Source organism: Mauremys reevesii, linkage group 12 (genome assembly GCF_016161935.1).
Source record: "Mauremys reevesii isolate NIE-2019 linkage group 12, ASM1616193v1, whole genome shotgun sequence".
Classification (NCBI taxonomy): domain Eukaryota; kingdom Metazoa; phylum Chordata; order Testudines; family Geoemydidae; genus Mauremys; species Mauremys reevesii.
In genome coordinates this window covers 14,162,708-14,181,765 of record NC_052634.1, presented here as the reverse complement: position 1 = coordinate 14,181,765, position 19,058 = coordinate 14,162,708, and the positions used below count along the sequence as shown (strand labels likewise).

Here is a 19,058-nt window from a genome sequence, read left to right as displayed (position 1 = left end):
CTCAATAACCTTTCAGAGTCCTTTCCAGTTCTATGCAAAAGTTTAAGAGCCGTTAACGTCAGCAGGAATTTTGCCATTGACTTCAGTGGACATTACATTAAATGCCCTGAGTGGCTTGTCCCTGATGCTGGGGTTAGTTGGTGTGTGTAGTCAAGGGGCAGAGAATTTCAGAGATGTGTGTCATTCACAGACTGGGCATCTGTCGCTGAGGAAGTCAGGCAATTTGCCCACCTGACACTGGATAAAATGTCCACATGGCTGCCACTTGACAGTGTAAAAAGAGACAAACCTCCTTCCCCCTCTTTTGGGTCAATCCCGTTCAGAAACAGAAGTGAAAAAGAACCCATGGTAGGATGGTCAGTTCCTGTCTCTAACACCTGACTCCCACTCCCCCCACCCACCAAAAAAGGCTGATGTTAAGGACCATGACTGCAATGCAGCCACTTCTGGGGTGGGCGGAAGCAGACAGATGGCACAGAGCACACTTCAACAGCAGTGGGATGAATGGAAAATGCACTCCAAGGATACTGGGGTCGACCCCCTTACAAAAAGACCATGGGATCTGTAATATAGATGATGAGCAGACAGGAGCTCAGCTTTTAAGGCCTTGCCACAAAAAGCCAAACACAGTAAACTTCATGTGTTTCACACCCGATGAGTATAGGAAAGGTGCCACCCTAGTGGCTGGTCCACCAGAGGCTAACAGCCTACTACTACTAGCAGCTAAAGGAGTTCTTTTGCTTGCTCAAGTGGTTCAGGTCTATGCCACAGGTTCATGGTTCAAACCCTGCTGATGACCCAGTACGCCTGGAACTCCAACTGGCTAGCTCAGAACAACAAAAGGCTAGAATGCCTTTGGGAGAACTCACACCTGTAGTTTCAAGATAGGGAGGTTCAACAAACCAGATGCTTAGCCCCCTAAGCTACCTCCCTGCAGCTCAATAGGCTAGAATATCTTTTCTTTAAACTAGACCTCTGCCCGTCTGGCTGCACAAAGAAAAATAAAAATCCAGGCAAAGTGGTGAAGACAAAAAAAACCCAAAGTTTCCCTTTCCACCAACCCTGAGACCGACTCTTGGGCTGCTCACGCTCGGCCTTAGCCCTTCAGCAGCATCCAACCTAATGAGACTGGAGGACACCATCGGTGTGATGTGAGTGTGAGTCAGAAAACTCTGCCTGTTTTAAACGAGGCATGTTCTTACTCAGCGCACACCTGCTCCCTGAGTAGCTGCTCTGAGCAAGACAGAACAGCTGGAGGAAAACGGGACTCTGCCATTCTGTCTCCAGCAGCAGAGCTATCCTCTGAAGTTCTGGCTGTTGGATCTGTATCACCGAAGGTAAATGGGACCCACAGTTTGGCTTTCAGATCCCAGGCAGCATTTGCCGAGCTGCAAGTTTGATGGGTGGTGGGGGAGGCATCTTCTTACTTGTAAAGCAGACAGAGCTGGAGGAAGGACGGTCCAATGGTTAGTGCACTCATGGAGGTCTCGGGAGACTCAGGTTCAATGTGTTGCTCTGCTACAGACTCCCTTTGTGAACTCAGGCAAGTCACTTAGGCCCAGATCCTCAAAGGTGCCTAACTCCCATTGAAATCTTTAATTCTAAACACCTTTAAAGAACTGGGCCTCAGTCTCTTTGTGCCTCCGTTTCCCATCTGTAAAATGGGGCTAACGGCACTGCCCTACCTCACAGGGGTGTTGTGAAGATAAATCCATTCCAGATTGGGAGGTGCTCAGATATTGAGCCAATGGGGGCCATAGCAATCCCTAGGAACATACCCTTGGGGCTGGATTGTAACTTGACTGTCTGGCCTGAGTAAGCTGGTGTCTAAATAAATGGAGTCTGGTCACTGATATCAGTGCAAGCAGGATTGGATCCCAAAGCATGTAAAATTCTGGAATACCCCTCTGCCTAAATCAGTCGTAAATGATTCTGTTCCCAGGTGTAAGGAATGTTGCACAGTTGTCTTGCAAGCAGCCAAACTGGTACAACTATGGAGATTTTGATCCTCTCCTGGAGCACAGCAGTTCATCCAGGCAATTTTAACAGCAGTGCTAACTCTGAATTGCTGTGGGCAGGAGGAGGGCAATCACTTGCCATAACAACACTGTATCTTCTTAGATAAGATATCTGAAGTAGAATAAACTATTCTGAGTGAACTGCTGGCCAATGCAGTGAGGGACCTTTTAAAAAATATACATTGCCTTGGATTTGGGATCGTTATAATCTTGTGACAGATTTGCCCCAATTCAGGCAAGAGGGTTTTCCTCTTGGATCAGCGAGACAGACACAGAAGTGGTTTAAAGATGCATCCATTACACACGTGAGCATCTTTTCTCGTGTAATATACTTGTCTTGCTATACTTGAATATTGGTTTGTACCAAGCCTGACCATGGAAAGCAGATCTGCCAGATCAGAGTGACAGCTAGTCTTTTGCAGAAGCATTTCTTTTAGCAGGCTTCCTTGTAAATATCAGCCTGACCTATTCCAGGCAGAGAGCATGAAAACCCCAGCTACTTTGCTGTACAGACGCCAGCAGTCAGCTATCAGTGTGCAATGCCTGGCATGAAACTTGAAACTTGACTGCAAACACTCTCTCTCCATGGAGAGCAGAAAAGCAAAAGACCAAAATGTTACTTTATTCTTCCTTCATTCGATAAGGTTTGTCCATTTACAGCACATGGAAATGGCATGGCAAATTGGAGGATGCTCCGTGTAATTACATTGTAATTGCAAAAGTATTACATGGTTATCTGAGTTCTCTGACATAAAGGAATGCCAAGTGCAAAAAAGGAAGGTTGGTTTTGCTCCCCTGGACTGGAAATATTGTTCGGTTTTCCATACACACAGCAAAATACGCCATGTTATTCTAGGTGACTATTTAAATAAAGGACAAGAAATAAAGAACAAACATCATTTCACATGAGTGTCTCTCACATCACAATCCTTTTGATTGCCGTTCCCCTTAGCAGACAGATGTTTTACAGTTAAATAAATTGCAACACAGAGAAAACATAATCAAACTCTCCAACGGGAGTCAGGTGTCTAACCTGCTTTGGCACTTTTAAAAATCGTCTCTATTTGCATCTTTAGGTGCCTCAATACCTTTGAAAACCTAGGCCAAAGTCCTCTCACGTTTCCAGTCCCAAGACCATATTGTGGTAAGGTAAGAGTTAAACCTGATGCTACGGAGCCTCTCTCGTATACAATAGTGAAGCACTTCACTCGTAGCTACTGCCGCTCCAAACTACCTTACATGATAGATATGTAATATTAAATTGTTATTACTGATGAGTCAAGACACCACATGTCACTGCTGCTACGCATTCGCACAGTACCATAAGGAGACAATTTGCAATGCACTCCCGGAGTGAATACCTTCATCTGCTGATCATTTGCAAATACCATCATCCACAGGGACTTTTAGTTGCGGCAGTGGTGTCTAGTGAGTAGCGCATTGGCCTAGTTGTCAGGAGACCCGAGTTCTAATCATGGCTCTGCTGTGTGACCTCAGCAAAGTCACTTCCCCTATTTGTGCCACCGTTGCTTTTGTTGGCTTATAGGGCAAGCTCTTCAGAGCAAAGACAAGTCTCTCATTATGTGTGCGGACAGCACCTAGCACAATGGGGCACTTGTCTCAATTGGGATCCTTAGGCACTATTATAATACAAATAATAATACCAACGTATAATGAGGAAAGTGTCATAGAATAACTATGGGGGGAGGGATCGCTCAGTGGTTTGAGCATTGGCCTGCTAAACCCAGCATGGCGAGTTCAATCCTGGAGGGGGCCACTTAGGGATCTGGGGCAAAAATCAGTACTTGGTCCTGCTAGTGAAGGCAGGGGGCTGAACTCAATGACCTTTCAAGGTCCCTTCTAGTTCTAGGAGATTGGTATATCTCCATTATTATGTATTATTTTATTATAACTAGAAGCAAAACCCATGACAGTGCTTCATCACCATTGGTGGCTGCATTTGAGCACTGGTGATCAGTACTGTGCATGGGGATGAAAGATGTTGTAAGCAGGAGGCAGAAGACCAAAAAGAAAAGGTCCTTTAAAATCAGTAGGGAAACAAAGGATGCTGCAGATCCAGAGAGCAGCCCGCTGGCACAGCCCTGCCCAAGGATGACAGGAGTGCATGACGTGGAACCAGGACTGACTTCGTTAGCACCCTGGGGGGGAAGAAAATCGGATCCCTTCCCCTAAAGTTATTGCCCACTCCTCCCTTCCTCCCACCTACCCACCCAGCTCAACAACCCACCTGCTCACCTTTCTGAGCAATTGCCTCCTCCCAAGGGATGCTCCCAGTTCTAGAGCAGGTACCTTTAGTTCCCAGACTCTGCTGCAGATGTGCATTGAAGGGAATGTCCCAGCAGCCAGTGCTTAAGATTCTGGAGTACATCCAGGACCCTACAGTGCACTGCTTCATCATAACCAATGACCTGGCCCGTCATGCCCCATGTCCCCCCCCCCCCCCCACACACACACACCTTTTATTCCTGCAGGAGTGGGAAATGAATGGGAAAAAGTTCTGCAGGCCTAAAGAGCAATTCAGGAATAGCTTTCTTCTGAGTAGCTACAGCAATACCGGTGTTCTTCCCTTTAGGCCAATCAGATGGCTCCCCTTGAATGAGACTGCCCCGCTGATTCACCAGTCACCCCTGCCCTAGCCTCAGAGTGTGCGTAGCAGGTCCTGCGAGTGAAGGTGCTTCTGTTACACTTGCAAGAGGAAGCAGGATAAACATTGCATTTTACAAGGGATGAAAGATGGTCTTGTAGGCAATAAGGCTGGTGGCCAGACCTCACTGTTTCTATTCCCAGCCCTGCTCCAGACTCACTGCATCATCAAATCACTCTCTTCATTGTGCCTCAGTTTCCCCACCTAGGAAATAGGGATCAGAACACTAAACTCTGGGGTGTTGTGAAAGTCCATTCATTCATACTTTCAAAGCACTCTGAGATCCTGCTAGGGAAGGCACTGTAGACATGCAAAGCATATGTGCGCTCATGGGACGATTTCCTTCATTTGGAAAGCCCCTAAATTACTTGGCTAGGTCACTAGATTGCTTGTGCCTTTAAAGAGGGGAGAACAGAAGGAAGCGACCCTGCCAGTGAAGAGTTAAGCCACTTGATGCATCTTGGCCCTATGTCCAAATGCTGGTGATCAGAGCCCCCTCACATGGTGCACTGGATTAGATACCACATCCAAGCATTCCACTTCCCCTTCCCTAACAGTAATCTTGATGAAAGAACCTGAGCCCATCTCATCCCAACCCTATAAACAGGGTGAAGGGCCCTCCCAGATAAAAATCTATCATGAAGGTGCCACCCCTGCATGATCCAGGGGAAACAATGAGTGTCACTGCATTCACGGTTACAGGGCTCAGGAGTATGCATGGGAAATAATGTCATGACAGCGCTCCCACACAGAGTTTGTTACACTGCCCACAAAGGGATGCATTCTTCTTCTGGTGTAAACAAGAAGCGAGTCCACTCAGCACAACACCCACATCAAACTGGGAAGAGCAGGAGAATCAGGCCACAATCTCTCCCCACTTTAATGTTCTATTGTCTTGCTGCTCCCTTACCTGTGGAAAACCCCAAGGGCAACGAGTCACAGAGTTCATTAGGGAGAAACGAACTCCTCTCTTCTGATTACAGGTCCCCAGCTTTCAGCCAGGGCTGCCAAGTGGCTTTTTACTCTAACCACCGAGGCCAGGTCAGCATTTGCAGAGCTGCTGCAAACAGACGGATGTACCTAGGGCAGGGTTTACCAATTCAATATTAAATCACTTTAAAAAAAAAAAAACTGTTAAGCTGTACCCCACCTTTTATAGAATGGCTGGCAAACTACACCCTGCCAAGTACACCCTGCAGGCTGGTTAGGGATTTGGAATTTAACCTGGCTTTCCTGTACATGGAAATCATGTATTAAATTAGCAAAGAGTCCTGTGGCACCTTATAAACTAACAGACGGATTGGATCATGAGCTTTCGTGGGTGATGGATGCATCCCACGAAGTGGGTATTCACCCATGAAAGCTCATGCTCCAATACATCTGTTAGTCTATAAAGGTGCCACAGAACTCTTTGCTGCTTTTACAGATCCAGACTAACACGGCTACCCCTCTGATACATGTATTAAATTATTACTCTGATAACCCACCAAAAATGCAACATCTACCTATCTAACTAGGGTCTTATACAGATGCCCATCACCCTGGTATCTGAGTCAACTTCTCATCTCACACACACATTGGCAACAAGGCCTGGATCTCACTTGGGCAAGTTTCATACAACTTTGCACCCCTTGGTCAAAGGCAACCCACATTACTTTTAAACCGTCAGAGTACACTACACGTCCCATCTAACTTTCCTGAGTGGAGGTGGGTTGAACAGGGGAGCAAAATTTTATTCCAGGGTCAGGGGGAGAGGAAGTGAAGCGTGGGAAGAGCTTTCCCCAGCTATCAGCCCAGCCCATGCATCTTCATTGTTTTACAAGAGCATCAGGCACCTGGCATATTCAACACTGTTGATGCACTGAAATAAACTAAGACTGCAGCAATTCTCACTGCATACAATTAAGCCGGCAGATAACAGGGTGACTAACAGAAGGCAAAAACAACCAAGCAGCAGGAAGACTAGATGGGTCAGGGACTGATAAAAGGAGACAGAATCTTTCACCTTGTTCAGTAGTCCAAAAGTTGGCACCATCGATGTTCTTTGTCCTATTAGAAAGGAGTTGCTGGTCTCCGTCCATTCCTAGTGAGGCAAGTGTCCATATCCCAAAACACTGCCACCTCTGTTGGCAGCCTCAGAGGGTAAGGATGGGGGAGTCTAAGGTTCTATGGACAGAGCATCAGCAGCAGCTTCCAGAGACAGCAGTCCAGCTCCACCCCATGATCTTGACATTCATTAAACTATATGAAGGAAAGTTTCAACTTTTCTTTTAAAAGTCAAGGGGGGCGGGGGGAAGGGTTAAGCTGCCTAATTGACAACACTGACTTTGGCTCATAAGAGCAGTACAACCACCAAAACAGAAGCAACGGGAACTACACACGATAGGAAGTCGTCTCATTTTTTAATGTTCTTTCAGCCAAAGTTTGAACTTGGGGTCAACTGTTAAAAAATGCCGGCAGTCCTCAAATGCACAGGAAGAATCAGGTTTAAACAAAAAGAAACTCAGCTTAATGGAACCAATGGGAAAAGGTTCTCTCCCCAAACAGCACCAAACAACCCGAGCAGGGCAGAATTCTGCTCCCACCTTACCTGCATGGAACTCCATCAATCCCAAAACTATTGAATGGGTGCAGAGCAGAATTGGGCAAATGGCAAAGACTGTCACTGGCTAGTGCTAGGAGATGTTAAAATTTAAACAGACACCCCTTAGTATGGGTAGAGACACAAAATAAACCCCCCAGCCCCTCCATACAAATATCCCCAGTACATCCAGATACTTCTGCTCATCATATTTCCCTGCCTTTACCTTGCAGCCAAAGTAACAGTATTCCTTAAACATGGGAATAATCTTTTGTTTAACACTCTCCTAACCAGAGCTTGCAGAAGTAGGCCTAAATGGCTAACAATGTCAAAAGTGACTTTGGGACAGACTTTTAAATGTTTTTAGGCACCTAAAGATGCACGTAGGGATTTTCATAAAAGGGCTGAAGTTCCATTGAAATCACTGGAAGTTAGGCGCCAAACCTGCGTCACCACTTTTGAAAATTCCACTTATCTGCATCTTTCGGTGCTTAAATACCTTTAAAACTCTGTAAAAGCAGCAAAGAATCCTGTGGCACCTTATAGACTAACAGATGTTTTGCAGCATGAGCTTTCATGGGTGAATACTCATTTCTTCCGAAGAAGTGGGTATTCACCCTCAAAAGCTCATGCTGCAAAACGTCTGTTAGTCTATAAGGCCCCACAGGATTCTTTGCTGCTTTTACAGATCCAGACTAACACGGCTACCCCTCTGATATTTAAAACTCTGGCCATTAGGAGCCTAATTCCCATTGGCTTTCAATGAGACTTAGACTCTTAAGTGCCCAAATTGCTTTTGAAAATGGCACTTAGGTGCTTTTGAAATGTGTACCCAGCATTGCAATATTACAGGGCCATAGACATCACTGGTCTGATTGCCAGAGGTGCTAAGCATCTGCAAATTTCCACTGAAGTTGCCTTTGAAAAACCAGGCTGCATATACATCTAGATACAGCATATGGATGCCTGTTAAATATGTTGCACTTACATGTGATGTTGTGCAGCCTATGCATGTATTGATTTACTGTAGCTATCTCCAGACAAGCTGATCTGATACCAGCTTGTAGTTTATCTCTGCACGCTAACCACTAAACCATGCCGGCCTCTTGTATTTTTACTGTCAGCTGTCACTTCATTTCCCACATGTAGCCTGAAAGCACGTCAACTGGCAGGAACAGACCCCAGACTGGATTTCCTGGAACCTCCATAATTGACCAAGAAATGCAAAACTCCCCGACTGGTTTATTTACTTATTACACTGGTACCCTACAAAAGCCAGAACCGCCCATTTCAATCAACAAGAGATCTTGCCACTACTCTAGCAATGGAGAGGAGCAATGGGGCTGAGCTTAACCCCCTCTTGAACCTAGATGGAAAAGTTTTCGCTGCAGGCCCTTTCGTGATTAAAGACCTACCCACTCCCCCAACAAAAGCTGAAATGGACGTTGCTTTAGCGTTGGGAGACAGACACTGAGAACAGCAGCCCTTATTATGGCAGAGGTTGAACTATGAGTGTTAACCACAGAGAGCAGTAGCTAAACTTATAGCGGGTAACAAAAAACACATAGCAACATGTTACTGAAACTCCCTCTCAAGATAACATCAGCACCCCCTCCCAGCACACAAATTCTCCAGGGAAAGAGAGAGAAGCAACAGCAGCAGCAATGCTCTCTGGTTTAAATGTTTAACATGTTTGCGGATGGGCCCACATGCTAGGCTTCGGATTTGGTGAGCACAAGATATTTCCAGGATCTTGCATGAGCCACTAAGAGCTGCCTCAGTAAGACAATCACTCTAATATTTCAATGAGGGAGAGAGGTGGTTTCTCTATGTAAAATGATCAAAGCTTCCCCTTCTCCAACTCTCTCCCTGGTCAGATGTCCCTCGCTAAGTCTAATAAACCAGCTAAAGGGAGAACCACGTGAGAGAAGCATTCGTGCAGGCAATAAAACAGTCTTACAACTGATCCGAGATCAGAGCATTTTGCTTTATCCCCATCTTCCCTAAATGCGTGTCTCGATTCCTCCGGCTTGTATACAGGGAGTTATGAGGGAGGGAGGGAGGGGAAAGGGAAGAGGTCGCCCGCAGCAGATCCCATTACAATAAGAGTTGGGGAGGAGGGGGTGGAGGGGTGGTTACAATTTCAGCCCACACATTTTGCAAAACTCGCAAGGCAAATATTTTACCCCCATCTCCCACCTCCTAAAAGAACAGCTGCAAAAATAAACTGCACCGAGGGAAAAGATTCTCATGAATCCCAGGGGGCAAGAATCTTAGAACCTGGTCAAACAGAACCTAAGGGGGCCGCAATGGAACAGACCCGCAACCAACCCTCCTACTGAACTTCAGCTAGAGGCCGACAGCAGCTACAGCACACACTGCTCCCTCCGTGATCGCCTTCCCAGGACCAGGGGTCCCACAGTGTAGGCGGTACATCTCCCAGCAAGATCCAGCAGTGAAATGAATCCCAAGCACCAAAGATCCCAAATCAGTGACCAAAGGATCCAGCCGTGAAATTAACCCCGTGTCCCCCCAAAAGCCAAGACCACAGACCTAAGGCTCCAGCAGTGAAATTTACTGATCAGAGCGCACAGAGCAGAACCAGTGAAATGTACTAACCTACCCCCCACCCCACCCCTGCAGAGCCCCCAAGAGCAAGGATCTAGCCGTGAAACTTACCCCCCTCCCTCTCCACAGACACCCCCGCTCCTAGCTCCGGTGGGGGTGGGAGGCAGCCGCCGGCGAGCTTACCCGGGGAAGGGAAGAAATCCACATCCACCTTCTCGGTTTTGATGATGGTCAGGGTGGGTTTCAAGTCCACCGCCGCCTTCATGGTTCGCTCCCTGCTTCCCTCGGGTTTATTTTAAAAGAGTCACTGTCCAGGGGGTGGGGGGAGGAGAGGTAGGTGCCTGGCTTCCCGGGGCCCCCTAGGTGCTGTGCGCCCCTGCCTGCCTGGCGCAAAGTTGGAGAAGAAGGGGGAGCGTCTCTCCTCCCCTCCCTCCTTCCCCGGTCCCACGCTCAGCCTGGCCCGTCTCTCCTCCTCCTCGGCCCGACGGGGTCGGTATCTCGCTCTCTTTTCGCTGCCTTCCGCACTCCCTCGCTCTTATTCTTCTAGGGCGGATCTTCTCACAGCCGCCGCAGCTGAGTCGCGCCCCCCCCCACCCCTCCTCACCCCCAGCCCAGCGAGCAGCGGTTGGGGTGAGGAGCTCCAGGCTGCAGGGAAGGGGAGGGAGATGGGCCGGGCTCAGCTTCAGTGACAGCGGCCGGGGGAGGGACCCGGCTTCCTCCGCCCAGCCGGCCTCGAAAACCCAGAGAGGCGCGCAGGGTTCCGGGCGCCTTGGAGAGGGCAGGGCGCACCAGCCCCTCCACAATGGAGGGGGGCCTTGCCCCACCCAGCCGATGCGGGGAGGGCAAGTTCCCTGCCCAACTAGAGGGTCTGGCTAGGGAGGAAAGCCCCATGTTCCGATAAAGTCCCATGCCCCATAGATAGGGTCTGGGGAGGGGGAAAGTCCCATGCCTCTCCCGTTAGGGGGCATGGGGAGAAGATCCCATGCCCTATCCATATAGTGCTGGAGGGAAAACGAGTCCCAATCTAGGAGCTGGCTGGAGAGAAAGTTCCAGGCCCCTTCCCTAGGGTGGGGTTGGAGGGGAATGTCCCAGGGAAAAGTCCTATTGAATTTAATCGGGCTGCTCCCCACTAAGGTGCTACAGAACAGACTCTGAAAACCTAGGGAGAACTGAATAGAGAAGCAGCTCCATTCAATAGAGCAATTAAGCCATCCTATCCCTATCATTCTCTGTGAAATCCTATAGGTCTTTTCTAGGAGGGATGGATAAAAATAAGCAGATAAGACTACGGAGGGATGATACCACAGTTTGGTCTCAGATATACACATAGCTGTTTGAGCCAAAGCCCACTGAAGTCAATGGAGAGAATCTCCATTGATTTCAGTGGGCCATGGCTCCCGCCCAGCTAGGTGATAACTGCATGGCTACATGCTTCTGTCACCCAGAGCGTCTGTTCACAGCTAAAACTGAACAAAAAGATGTTTATTTATATAAAAACCAGCACTAGGAATCTTTGACTAGGACTCAATGAGAAAACAGCATTTGTCATGGCAAGCTACTCCATGGAGACACTTTGGATTATCCAAGATGACTTCTTGTCAATCCAAGACAGCTGCATTCCTCCTGCAGTTTCAGAAGAAGATGGTACCATTCACTCCCTCACCTGAACTGTCAGAGTTGCTGTGCACGGTTACACAGCATGATGCACGCCACACCAGAAGTGGCTGCATTCATTGGCTCTGTGTGTGTGGCATGTATGATCAGGAAAGTGCATGCATGCTGATGGGATTGTGTGTGCGTGCGCGCGGGGGGTGGAAATGTATGTGTATTCTGGAGTTTGTGTGTGTGCGCACATGGGGAGGGGAGAGAAAGGGAGGGAGGGAGAGAAAGTGCACACGCATGTGGGGGCATGCATGCCTGGGATGGTTGGAAGTTATTCAGTAAAGCTATAGTTTGCACAATTGGTTTGTAAAGGGGCTTGAAAGGTGCTATAAAGATGTGAGATCAATATCATGCCAGTATGTCGTGAACTTAACTGAAGAGAAGAATCTCGGTTTTCACATAAAATATGTTTTATAGGTAGCAAAAACTTCAGACCACAAACGGCAGAGCAAGAAAGAGCTTATGACTCAGAGATGTCAATTTACCGGTATAAGTGCAAAAAAGACCAAAACAAATGTCCTTAGCAACCTGCCGTTGTGGTTCTCACTCTCAAAAGCTAACAGTCTCTCTTATACGCTGAGAGAGACTGGATACTTTTACTCAGAGCAGGGCTGAATTCTCCATTCCAGATCTGAACACCACAGAAACGGGAGGCAGTTTGGATCCAAATTGCATGGCAAGCTAAGAATCTGACTAGACTCGACTCATCTCCAAAGCTTACCTATGTCTAGATGCAGATACAAACTTGGTAGCTCAGGGCTATTTCTAGTGGTCCCTAGTGGTAGTTTTAGCATTGACCTAGAGCACATTTCTAGAGGCAAGAGCCATGTGGCTTAGGAGGCAATGGGGTCGCATAACAAGGATACAAAGTTGGGAGTCAGGAGCCCTGGGGCTTGATTCTCATTAATGGCCAAATTTTCCGTGTGTTTAGGTGCCTAAAGAAGCAGATAGGCTCCTGACTCCCACTGACAGTCAATTAAACTTAAAGGCTAGAAACACAAAAAGGCACCACTCAAAACCCCCACTCAGCTGCTGCCCAACCCCATAGGTGCCTAAATTCCCATTGCTCTTAAGTTTCTGCTGGTAAAGTCCTGTAGGCACCTAAGCTTCTGCCTGTGGGCATGGGCAAAACTGCCTGCATTTGGATGCCACTGAGCTGTTTGGCAGGATTCTCATACTAGGGGCCCAATACCGTGGCACACCTACCGCACCCAAACTATGGCTCAGCATTGCCATGCCCAAGTCCCTTTGCAGATCTAGCGTCAGGCACGAAATCCACTTCAGTGCTTTTCTTAATCTTACTAAGCGCCTGTCTTTAGGCACCTAAATCCCCTTTACCCCACTCTAGCAATGGAATGCTAGCACAAATGAGAACCAGGCTGCTGGATTCTATTCCCAGCTCAGCCTCTGTTTCACTGCTTGAGCTCAAAAAAGTCAGTCCCTGAACCACTCCATGCCTCAGTTAACAGGAATATTAATTCCTCCCCACTTTTGAAAAGTGCTTTGAGACCTGCATATGAAAAGCTGTGCACAAGTGATAATCATTCTTCTTCGGTATCTAATGCAGCAATACAACTGGAAAGCTGAACCTGAAAAAGCATGATCAATAGCCATACACGGTTCTTATTTCACCCTGCCCCTCTGTTAATGAGATGCTATACTGAGGACTTGTATTTCCCTTTTGCGCTCTTTGTAGATTTTTATTTTAGTTTTGCTCTTCTCCTGGTATAACTGGGAAAGAGCGAGAGAGACCAAGGGGAGATGAGTAACAAAGAAAGGAGGGTAGAGCAGGACCTTTCCAGTTCAAAATCAAAAGCTGATGCAAAAGAAACAGCTGCCCTTCAGTCGGACTTGTTCCAGTGCAGGCCTGGGAAGGGAAACATGATGCAATTTACACAGGCCGATAATCTTTCCCTTCCTATGTTTCCCAGGAATGCTGTAACCTCAAGGACTATGTATGTGTGAGCATATATACATGCATGCTGTAATTTGCTATGGGGAATGGTGCATTAGGGGGAGGGGGAGACCGATTACATAGCTGGCTGCAGACTTTTGGCTGTAATGATGAAGCCATCAAAATGCACCTGTGGTCCCCACAGTATTAAAATGACCCAACCATTCAGTGGCGTTCAATAATCCAGGCTGTTCACATTGAGCCCTGGCCTCCTGCAGCAAACCACAATCCTCAGAATGAAACAGAAGATGACACATGCTACAAGACGAGACATGCTCAGAGTCTTGCCCCAATGGCTGGCTGATGGGGATGGGCTGTCAACATCATCCATGAGAATGCACCTAGGAGGGAGCATGGAGGGTCAGCCAGTGGGATATGCAGAGTGTTGTAATGACAGGCAGGAGAATTAAAAAACTCTGCCAGAGGAGCCAAAGCCCTCATCTCCTGTAGTCTAGCCCTAGTCCCATGGGGCAATAATCCTACTTCAAGTGATGAAATTCCATGGACTGGCTGGGATCCCGAGCACCTGAAGCGAGCATCTTCTCTTCTGGTCAAATGCAATAAAGAGGTTTTTGTTAGGAAGTATATTTAGATATACGCACAGATTCTTGGACTCCCCACTACGTTCTGGCCCAGCCAAACGAATGAGATGAGGTCACAACATGGTCGTAGTAGCTTCCTGCTCCCCCAAACTTCTGTTCCACTTCACTGCTCCGGGGATGAAAAGGAGGCACTAAAATCCAACCACAAATTCTGGAAAACCAGAGCTGGAGACTGTATTGGTAGGAGAACTCGCAAGATCAGGAGAGAAGGGAACATCTGAGAGGCTGCAGCTAGAGAATTCCTAGTAGTGCAGCCTCTCTCTTTCAGACCAACAACAGCCTCATTGCTGCGTTAATTTGGGCTCATTTCAGAGCCTGAGACATGAAAGCCTCAGCTCTGAATTCCAGCTGAGACACTCAAGGGCTGTGTGTGTGTTTGGGAAGGCACGGAAAAAGTCCACTGAGTAGTTTCTCCAGCAGGGATGTGACCATTTGCATTCAAGTTAGCCTCAGCCCTCGCCAGACCAATTCCTGTTTGCAATCTTTCCTCCTGAACATTCAAGATTCCCCTTTCTTTCCATGCTCTCTCGTTATTGAATGTTCATCACCATTAAGCTTCTCTCCTACAGTGGAGGACATGATCCTGCAGCTGAGATGTGGAGAACAGCCCTCTTCTCACTGATATGTTAAAAAGATTCTGCTGTTGTTCAGAGATAACCATTTGCCCTCCTTCTACAATGGAACCCGGTTGCTTCTCAGTCCTTTGGAACAAAGAAAGGGCAGACAATAAAGTCCCCTTGTTCCCAGTGCGGCCTTTGTTTTGTTTTGTTTTTTTTACATAACAACAATAAAGGAATTTAGTGTTGGTGAAAGGTGTCACAGACTGGGGCCTCATTCGTGACTTGGGGTTAGCAATACTGCCCTTCCCAGCATGCCTTTCTGATTCTGGCCCTTTCAACTTGGCAGAGCCAAACTGCAGTCTGAAAGTAGCCATTCTGCGAACTTCCAGATTTTATGCAGCTGTAATGCCCCCCTCTTCTCTCCTCCTCCAAATGTTCCCTCCCTTATTGCCGAGGAGAGAGCACATTCTCAAAATGATGCCCTACTGACTGCCCAGAGAAATCACTTCCACTCCCTCCCCTCAACCCCTGAGATGCAGTCAGGTCTGGGGTGAAACGCAGCAGCTGCTTTAACAGCGCACAACACCACCACGCAGCAGTTAAGGGCAGGAAATTAAGACTACCTTAGCCAATTAAAACCACAGGGGGATATTTATAGCAGAATGTAATTAGCCAAATTGAAGCCCGGCCCAAAATTGCAATGAGATTTTCTTAATGGCTGCAAGTGGCCAGGGCCTCGGTTTGATGACCTGTCAAGTAAACAGTATCCAGAGGGCATCAGACAAAAATCAGGAGCAAAGGGAACAAATGGCACGTGATTCCAAGGGGAAACAGAGACATGAAAGGATTTATTGCAAGAGGGTCACTGAGGAAAAGCACAGCGGTCGCCTCCCCAAGAAAGGAAAAAAGCAAGGGAGGAGGCTGCTGGGTGTGGAGCTGGTGAAAGGCAATGAGAGGAAAAGTAAGTGGCTGCCATGTGCGTTCCTCAGGGAGATACCTTTCCCGGAATTTAAAATGATATGAGAAATTCGTTCACACACCGGAATAGCTGGGAAGCATTACAGACGGTTGGTTTATGCTGGTAAATGGGGCTGGATTGGCAGCCTGGTGACCCAAGTCTTTTCTTTACAGACAGGAAGCAGCATGGTAAGTCTAACCCATTAGTCAGCATGTGCTGTGTGTCCCTCCTGATCCCCAGGGAACCGCGGTCTGTTACGGGGGCCCACAGCTTGAGCATGTAAATGGAGGCTTCTCCAGCATTCAAACTGCTTTGGCCCGCGACTGCCAGGACCCACTATTGCTGTGTGTTATGGGTCCATGATTCACAGAGGATGTAAGCAACTTGCATCTTACCATAAGAGCCTAGAAAGACTCATATACTTGAGCTCTGGAGGTCCCCGGTGAACCAAGATCTGGATGACAGTTATCACTCAAGCTTTCCCCAACTGTCCCTCAGTGCGGATCTAAGAACATAAGAATGGTCATACTGGGTCAGAGCAAAGGTTCATCTAGCCCAGTATCCTGTCTTCCCACAGCGGCCAATGCCAGGTGCTCCAGAGGGAATGAACAGAACAGGGAATCATCAAATGATCCATCCCCTGCCGCCCATTCCCAGCTTCTGGCAAACAGAGACTAGGGACACCATCCCGGCCCATCCTGGCAAATAGCCATTGATGGACCTACCCTCCATGAACGTATCTAGTTCTTTTTTAAACCATTTTATAGTCTTGGCCTTCACAACATCCTCTGGCAAAGAGTTCCACAGGTTGACTGTGTGTTGTGTGAAGAAATACTTCCTTTTGTTTTGTTTTTTTTTAACCTGCTGCCTATTAACTTCATTTGGTGACCTCTAGTTCTTGTGTTATGAGAAGGAGTAAATAACACTTACCTCTTTACTTTCTCCACACCAGTCATGATTTTATAGACCTCTATCATATCCCCCCTTAGTCGTCTCTTTTCCAGCTCTTTCCCCAATCTTATTAATTTCTCCTCGTATGGCAGCCGTTCCATACCCCTAATCATTTTTGTTGCCCTTTTCTGAATTCCAATATATCTTTTTTGAGATGGGGCAACCACATCTGCACGCAATATTAAAGATGTGGCCGTACCATGGATTTATATAGAGGCAATATGATATTTTCTGTCTTATTATCTATCCCTTTCTTAATGATTCCCAACATGCTGTTCGCTTTTTTGACTGCCACTGCACATTGAGTGGATGTTTTCAGAGAACTATCCACAATGATTCCAAGATCTCTTTCTTGAGTGGTGACAGCTAATTTAGACCCCCTCTTTTTATATGTATAGTCAGAATTATGTTTTCCAATGTGCATTACTGTGCATTTATCAACATTGAATTTCATCTGCCATTTTATTGCCCAGTCACCCATCTGGGGGAACTGTCTCTAACAGACAGCCTCCACTACTCATCCACTCATTAGCTTCTTAGCTAAGATGGCTCACAAAGGTACCATCCTGGCGTCGGCTGTGAAATGCCTCCAGCTATGCACTGGCCACCACTTCAGTTCACACAGATCTCCACACAGCCATCAGTGAGTAAGAACTTTGGTCCCCTGGAGTGGACTGAAACGGAATCATAGGAAGGCGACTCTTGGCTTGGTTTCACCGTGAGGAGCCAGTCAGTGTCCTGGCAAGGTAACCCTTCCTGTTGAAGTTCATTAGTGGGGCACGTTGGCACTCATTCATTACCCTGCTTGGAGAGCTGTGTGGGTGGAAATCTTTGTAACCCACCCTGAAGTACTGGCTGCTCACAGACTGTTCCACCTCACCTGCTCAGGCAGTTGCATTGAACTCCTAATAAAAGTATCCTGGCTTTTTTTTGTTACTTAGCTCTAGCCTCTTCACAATTACTCCAAACACAAAAAGCACCCTACCTCCCTCACCTCATGCCAATGCACCTCCAGCCTGACTTGCCATTATTCCATTCTCAGGGTCACCACACACTCAGAGCCAATATGCACCATCCCTGCTAATCCAGCCCTGGGCTTCTTTGGAGCCGAGAGCATCAAGTGTTTATGAAGTATGTCAACAAGCTCAGTAGTTTTGTAATACGAACAAATGGGGCCAGGCTGAGACCCAGAGAACTTATTTATGCTTGTGACTTTGATTTTGGCATTCCATAGGTCTCTGGCAGTGAACAAATAGTGAACACGCTCACGCTGTATTGCTAGAAACGAGTCTAGACTGGAACGCCAGGTCGACCCCACTTGGACTTCGGCGAAATTCTGATTCTTATTCTGAGGTCATCTCTATACATTGCCCAGCCTTTCCCTTCACCCCAGATTGTAGATTTAATCTGCTCTGTTATCCTCTCCCACAGAGAAATTGGGATTTTTGTTCCCAAACGTGCAATGGAATCACACGCTACTACTACTCTGACAAACCAGGGGAAAATTTTCCACACAGCAAACAGCTATTTGGAATGCATATTTCTCTGCTTCGTCATGGCTATTTAACAACTTCACTCCAAGAGGGATCACGGGAGAACCGCAATTTGTTTCCATGAGGGCACTGACAGTCAGACAGTCCAAGCCTAAAGCTCAGCATAATGCAATACTCAGCCTAAGAAACTGCAGCCATCAAATAGATACAATTGTGCATGTGTTGAATGCTTCAGACATATGAGCAAAATGGACATGAGTGGTTCAGGAAATGAAATTCTAGAGCACATCCCTCAACACCCTAAGGATGGCCATGTGGGGAAGACACCAGTCAGGGGCTCAAAGCTACTGAGGAATTTTCTGACAAAGTGTATTTTCATTGAAAAATGCTGATTCACTGAAACCAAAACAGTTCAAGGGAATGGGAGAGACGAGGCTGGCGAGGGAATATCTTATAGTGGACAGCTTTGGTTGATGAGAGAGACAAGTTTTGGGGTCCACAGAGCTCTTTTTCAGGTCATGGGAATGGGTCAGTTTCAATGAATTTCCCAATTTGAAAAAAAGTTGAAAAAAGTTTCCACATTTTTTAAACAAAATGTTTCGGTGGGGGAGTTGTTTCAAAACAACTTTTCATTTCGAAATGTGACGTAATGAACACTAAGAAAAGTTACAAAGGAAAAAGGTGGCAATCGGAATGAAACATTTCAATTGACCTGAACTGATATTTTTTTCCAGTTTGCTGGTCCCCGAAAATGTTGAGAGTTTGACTTTTCATCCCGATTCCAGACGAGAACATTTTTCAAAACCCTGAACATTCTCAGAGGATGGGAAAACAGTTTCCCAGCCCCGCCCCACTCAGCTGTTGCAAGATCAATTCCTAGTGGTGTCAGATACATCCTCTGTGACCTTGTGCAGATCATTCTGTGTGTCCCAGTTCCTAATCTTTACTATACTAATAAAATAATAATAATAATAATACTTTCCTGCTTTGCAGGGGTGTTGTAAAGATCAATCCATAAGCACCTGGGAAGTGTTCAGCTCCTGAAG

The 19,058-nt window shown here is 47.0% G+C and overlaps 1 protein-coding gene across 11 annotated transcripts in view; it reads right to left on the bottom strand.

The window, feature by feature from the left end:
* ETS1 (ETS proto-oncogene 1, transcription factor) overlaps positions 1-19,058 on the bottom strand; it is a 121,452-nt gene that overhangs the window by 61,761 nt on the left and 40,633 nt on the right. Inside the window, exon 1 of one of the 11 annotated variants that reach the window (XM_039496411.1) lies at positions 9,944-10,462. The exons of 8 other annotated variants lie outside the window; for them this stretch is intronic. In XM_039496411.1, the coding sequence (XP_039352345.1) occupies positions 9,944-10,097 (154 nt within the window). In that variant the 5' untranslated portion in view covers positions 10,098-10,462. Of the gene's footprint in view, positions 1-6,688; positions 6,780-9,943; positions 10,463-19,058 lie in introns of those variants that run through there. 2 more of the 11 variants (XM_039496414.1, XM_039496415.1) reach the window with 2 other exon arrangements.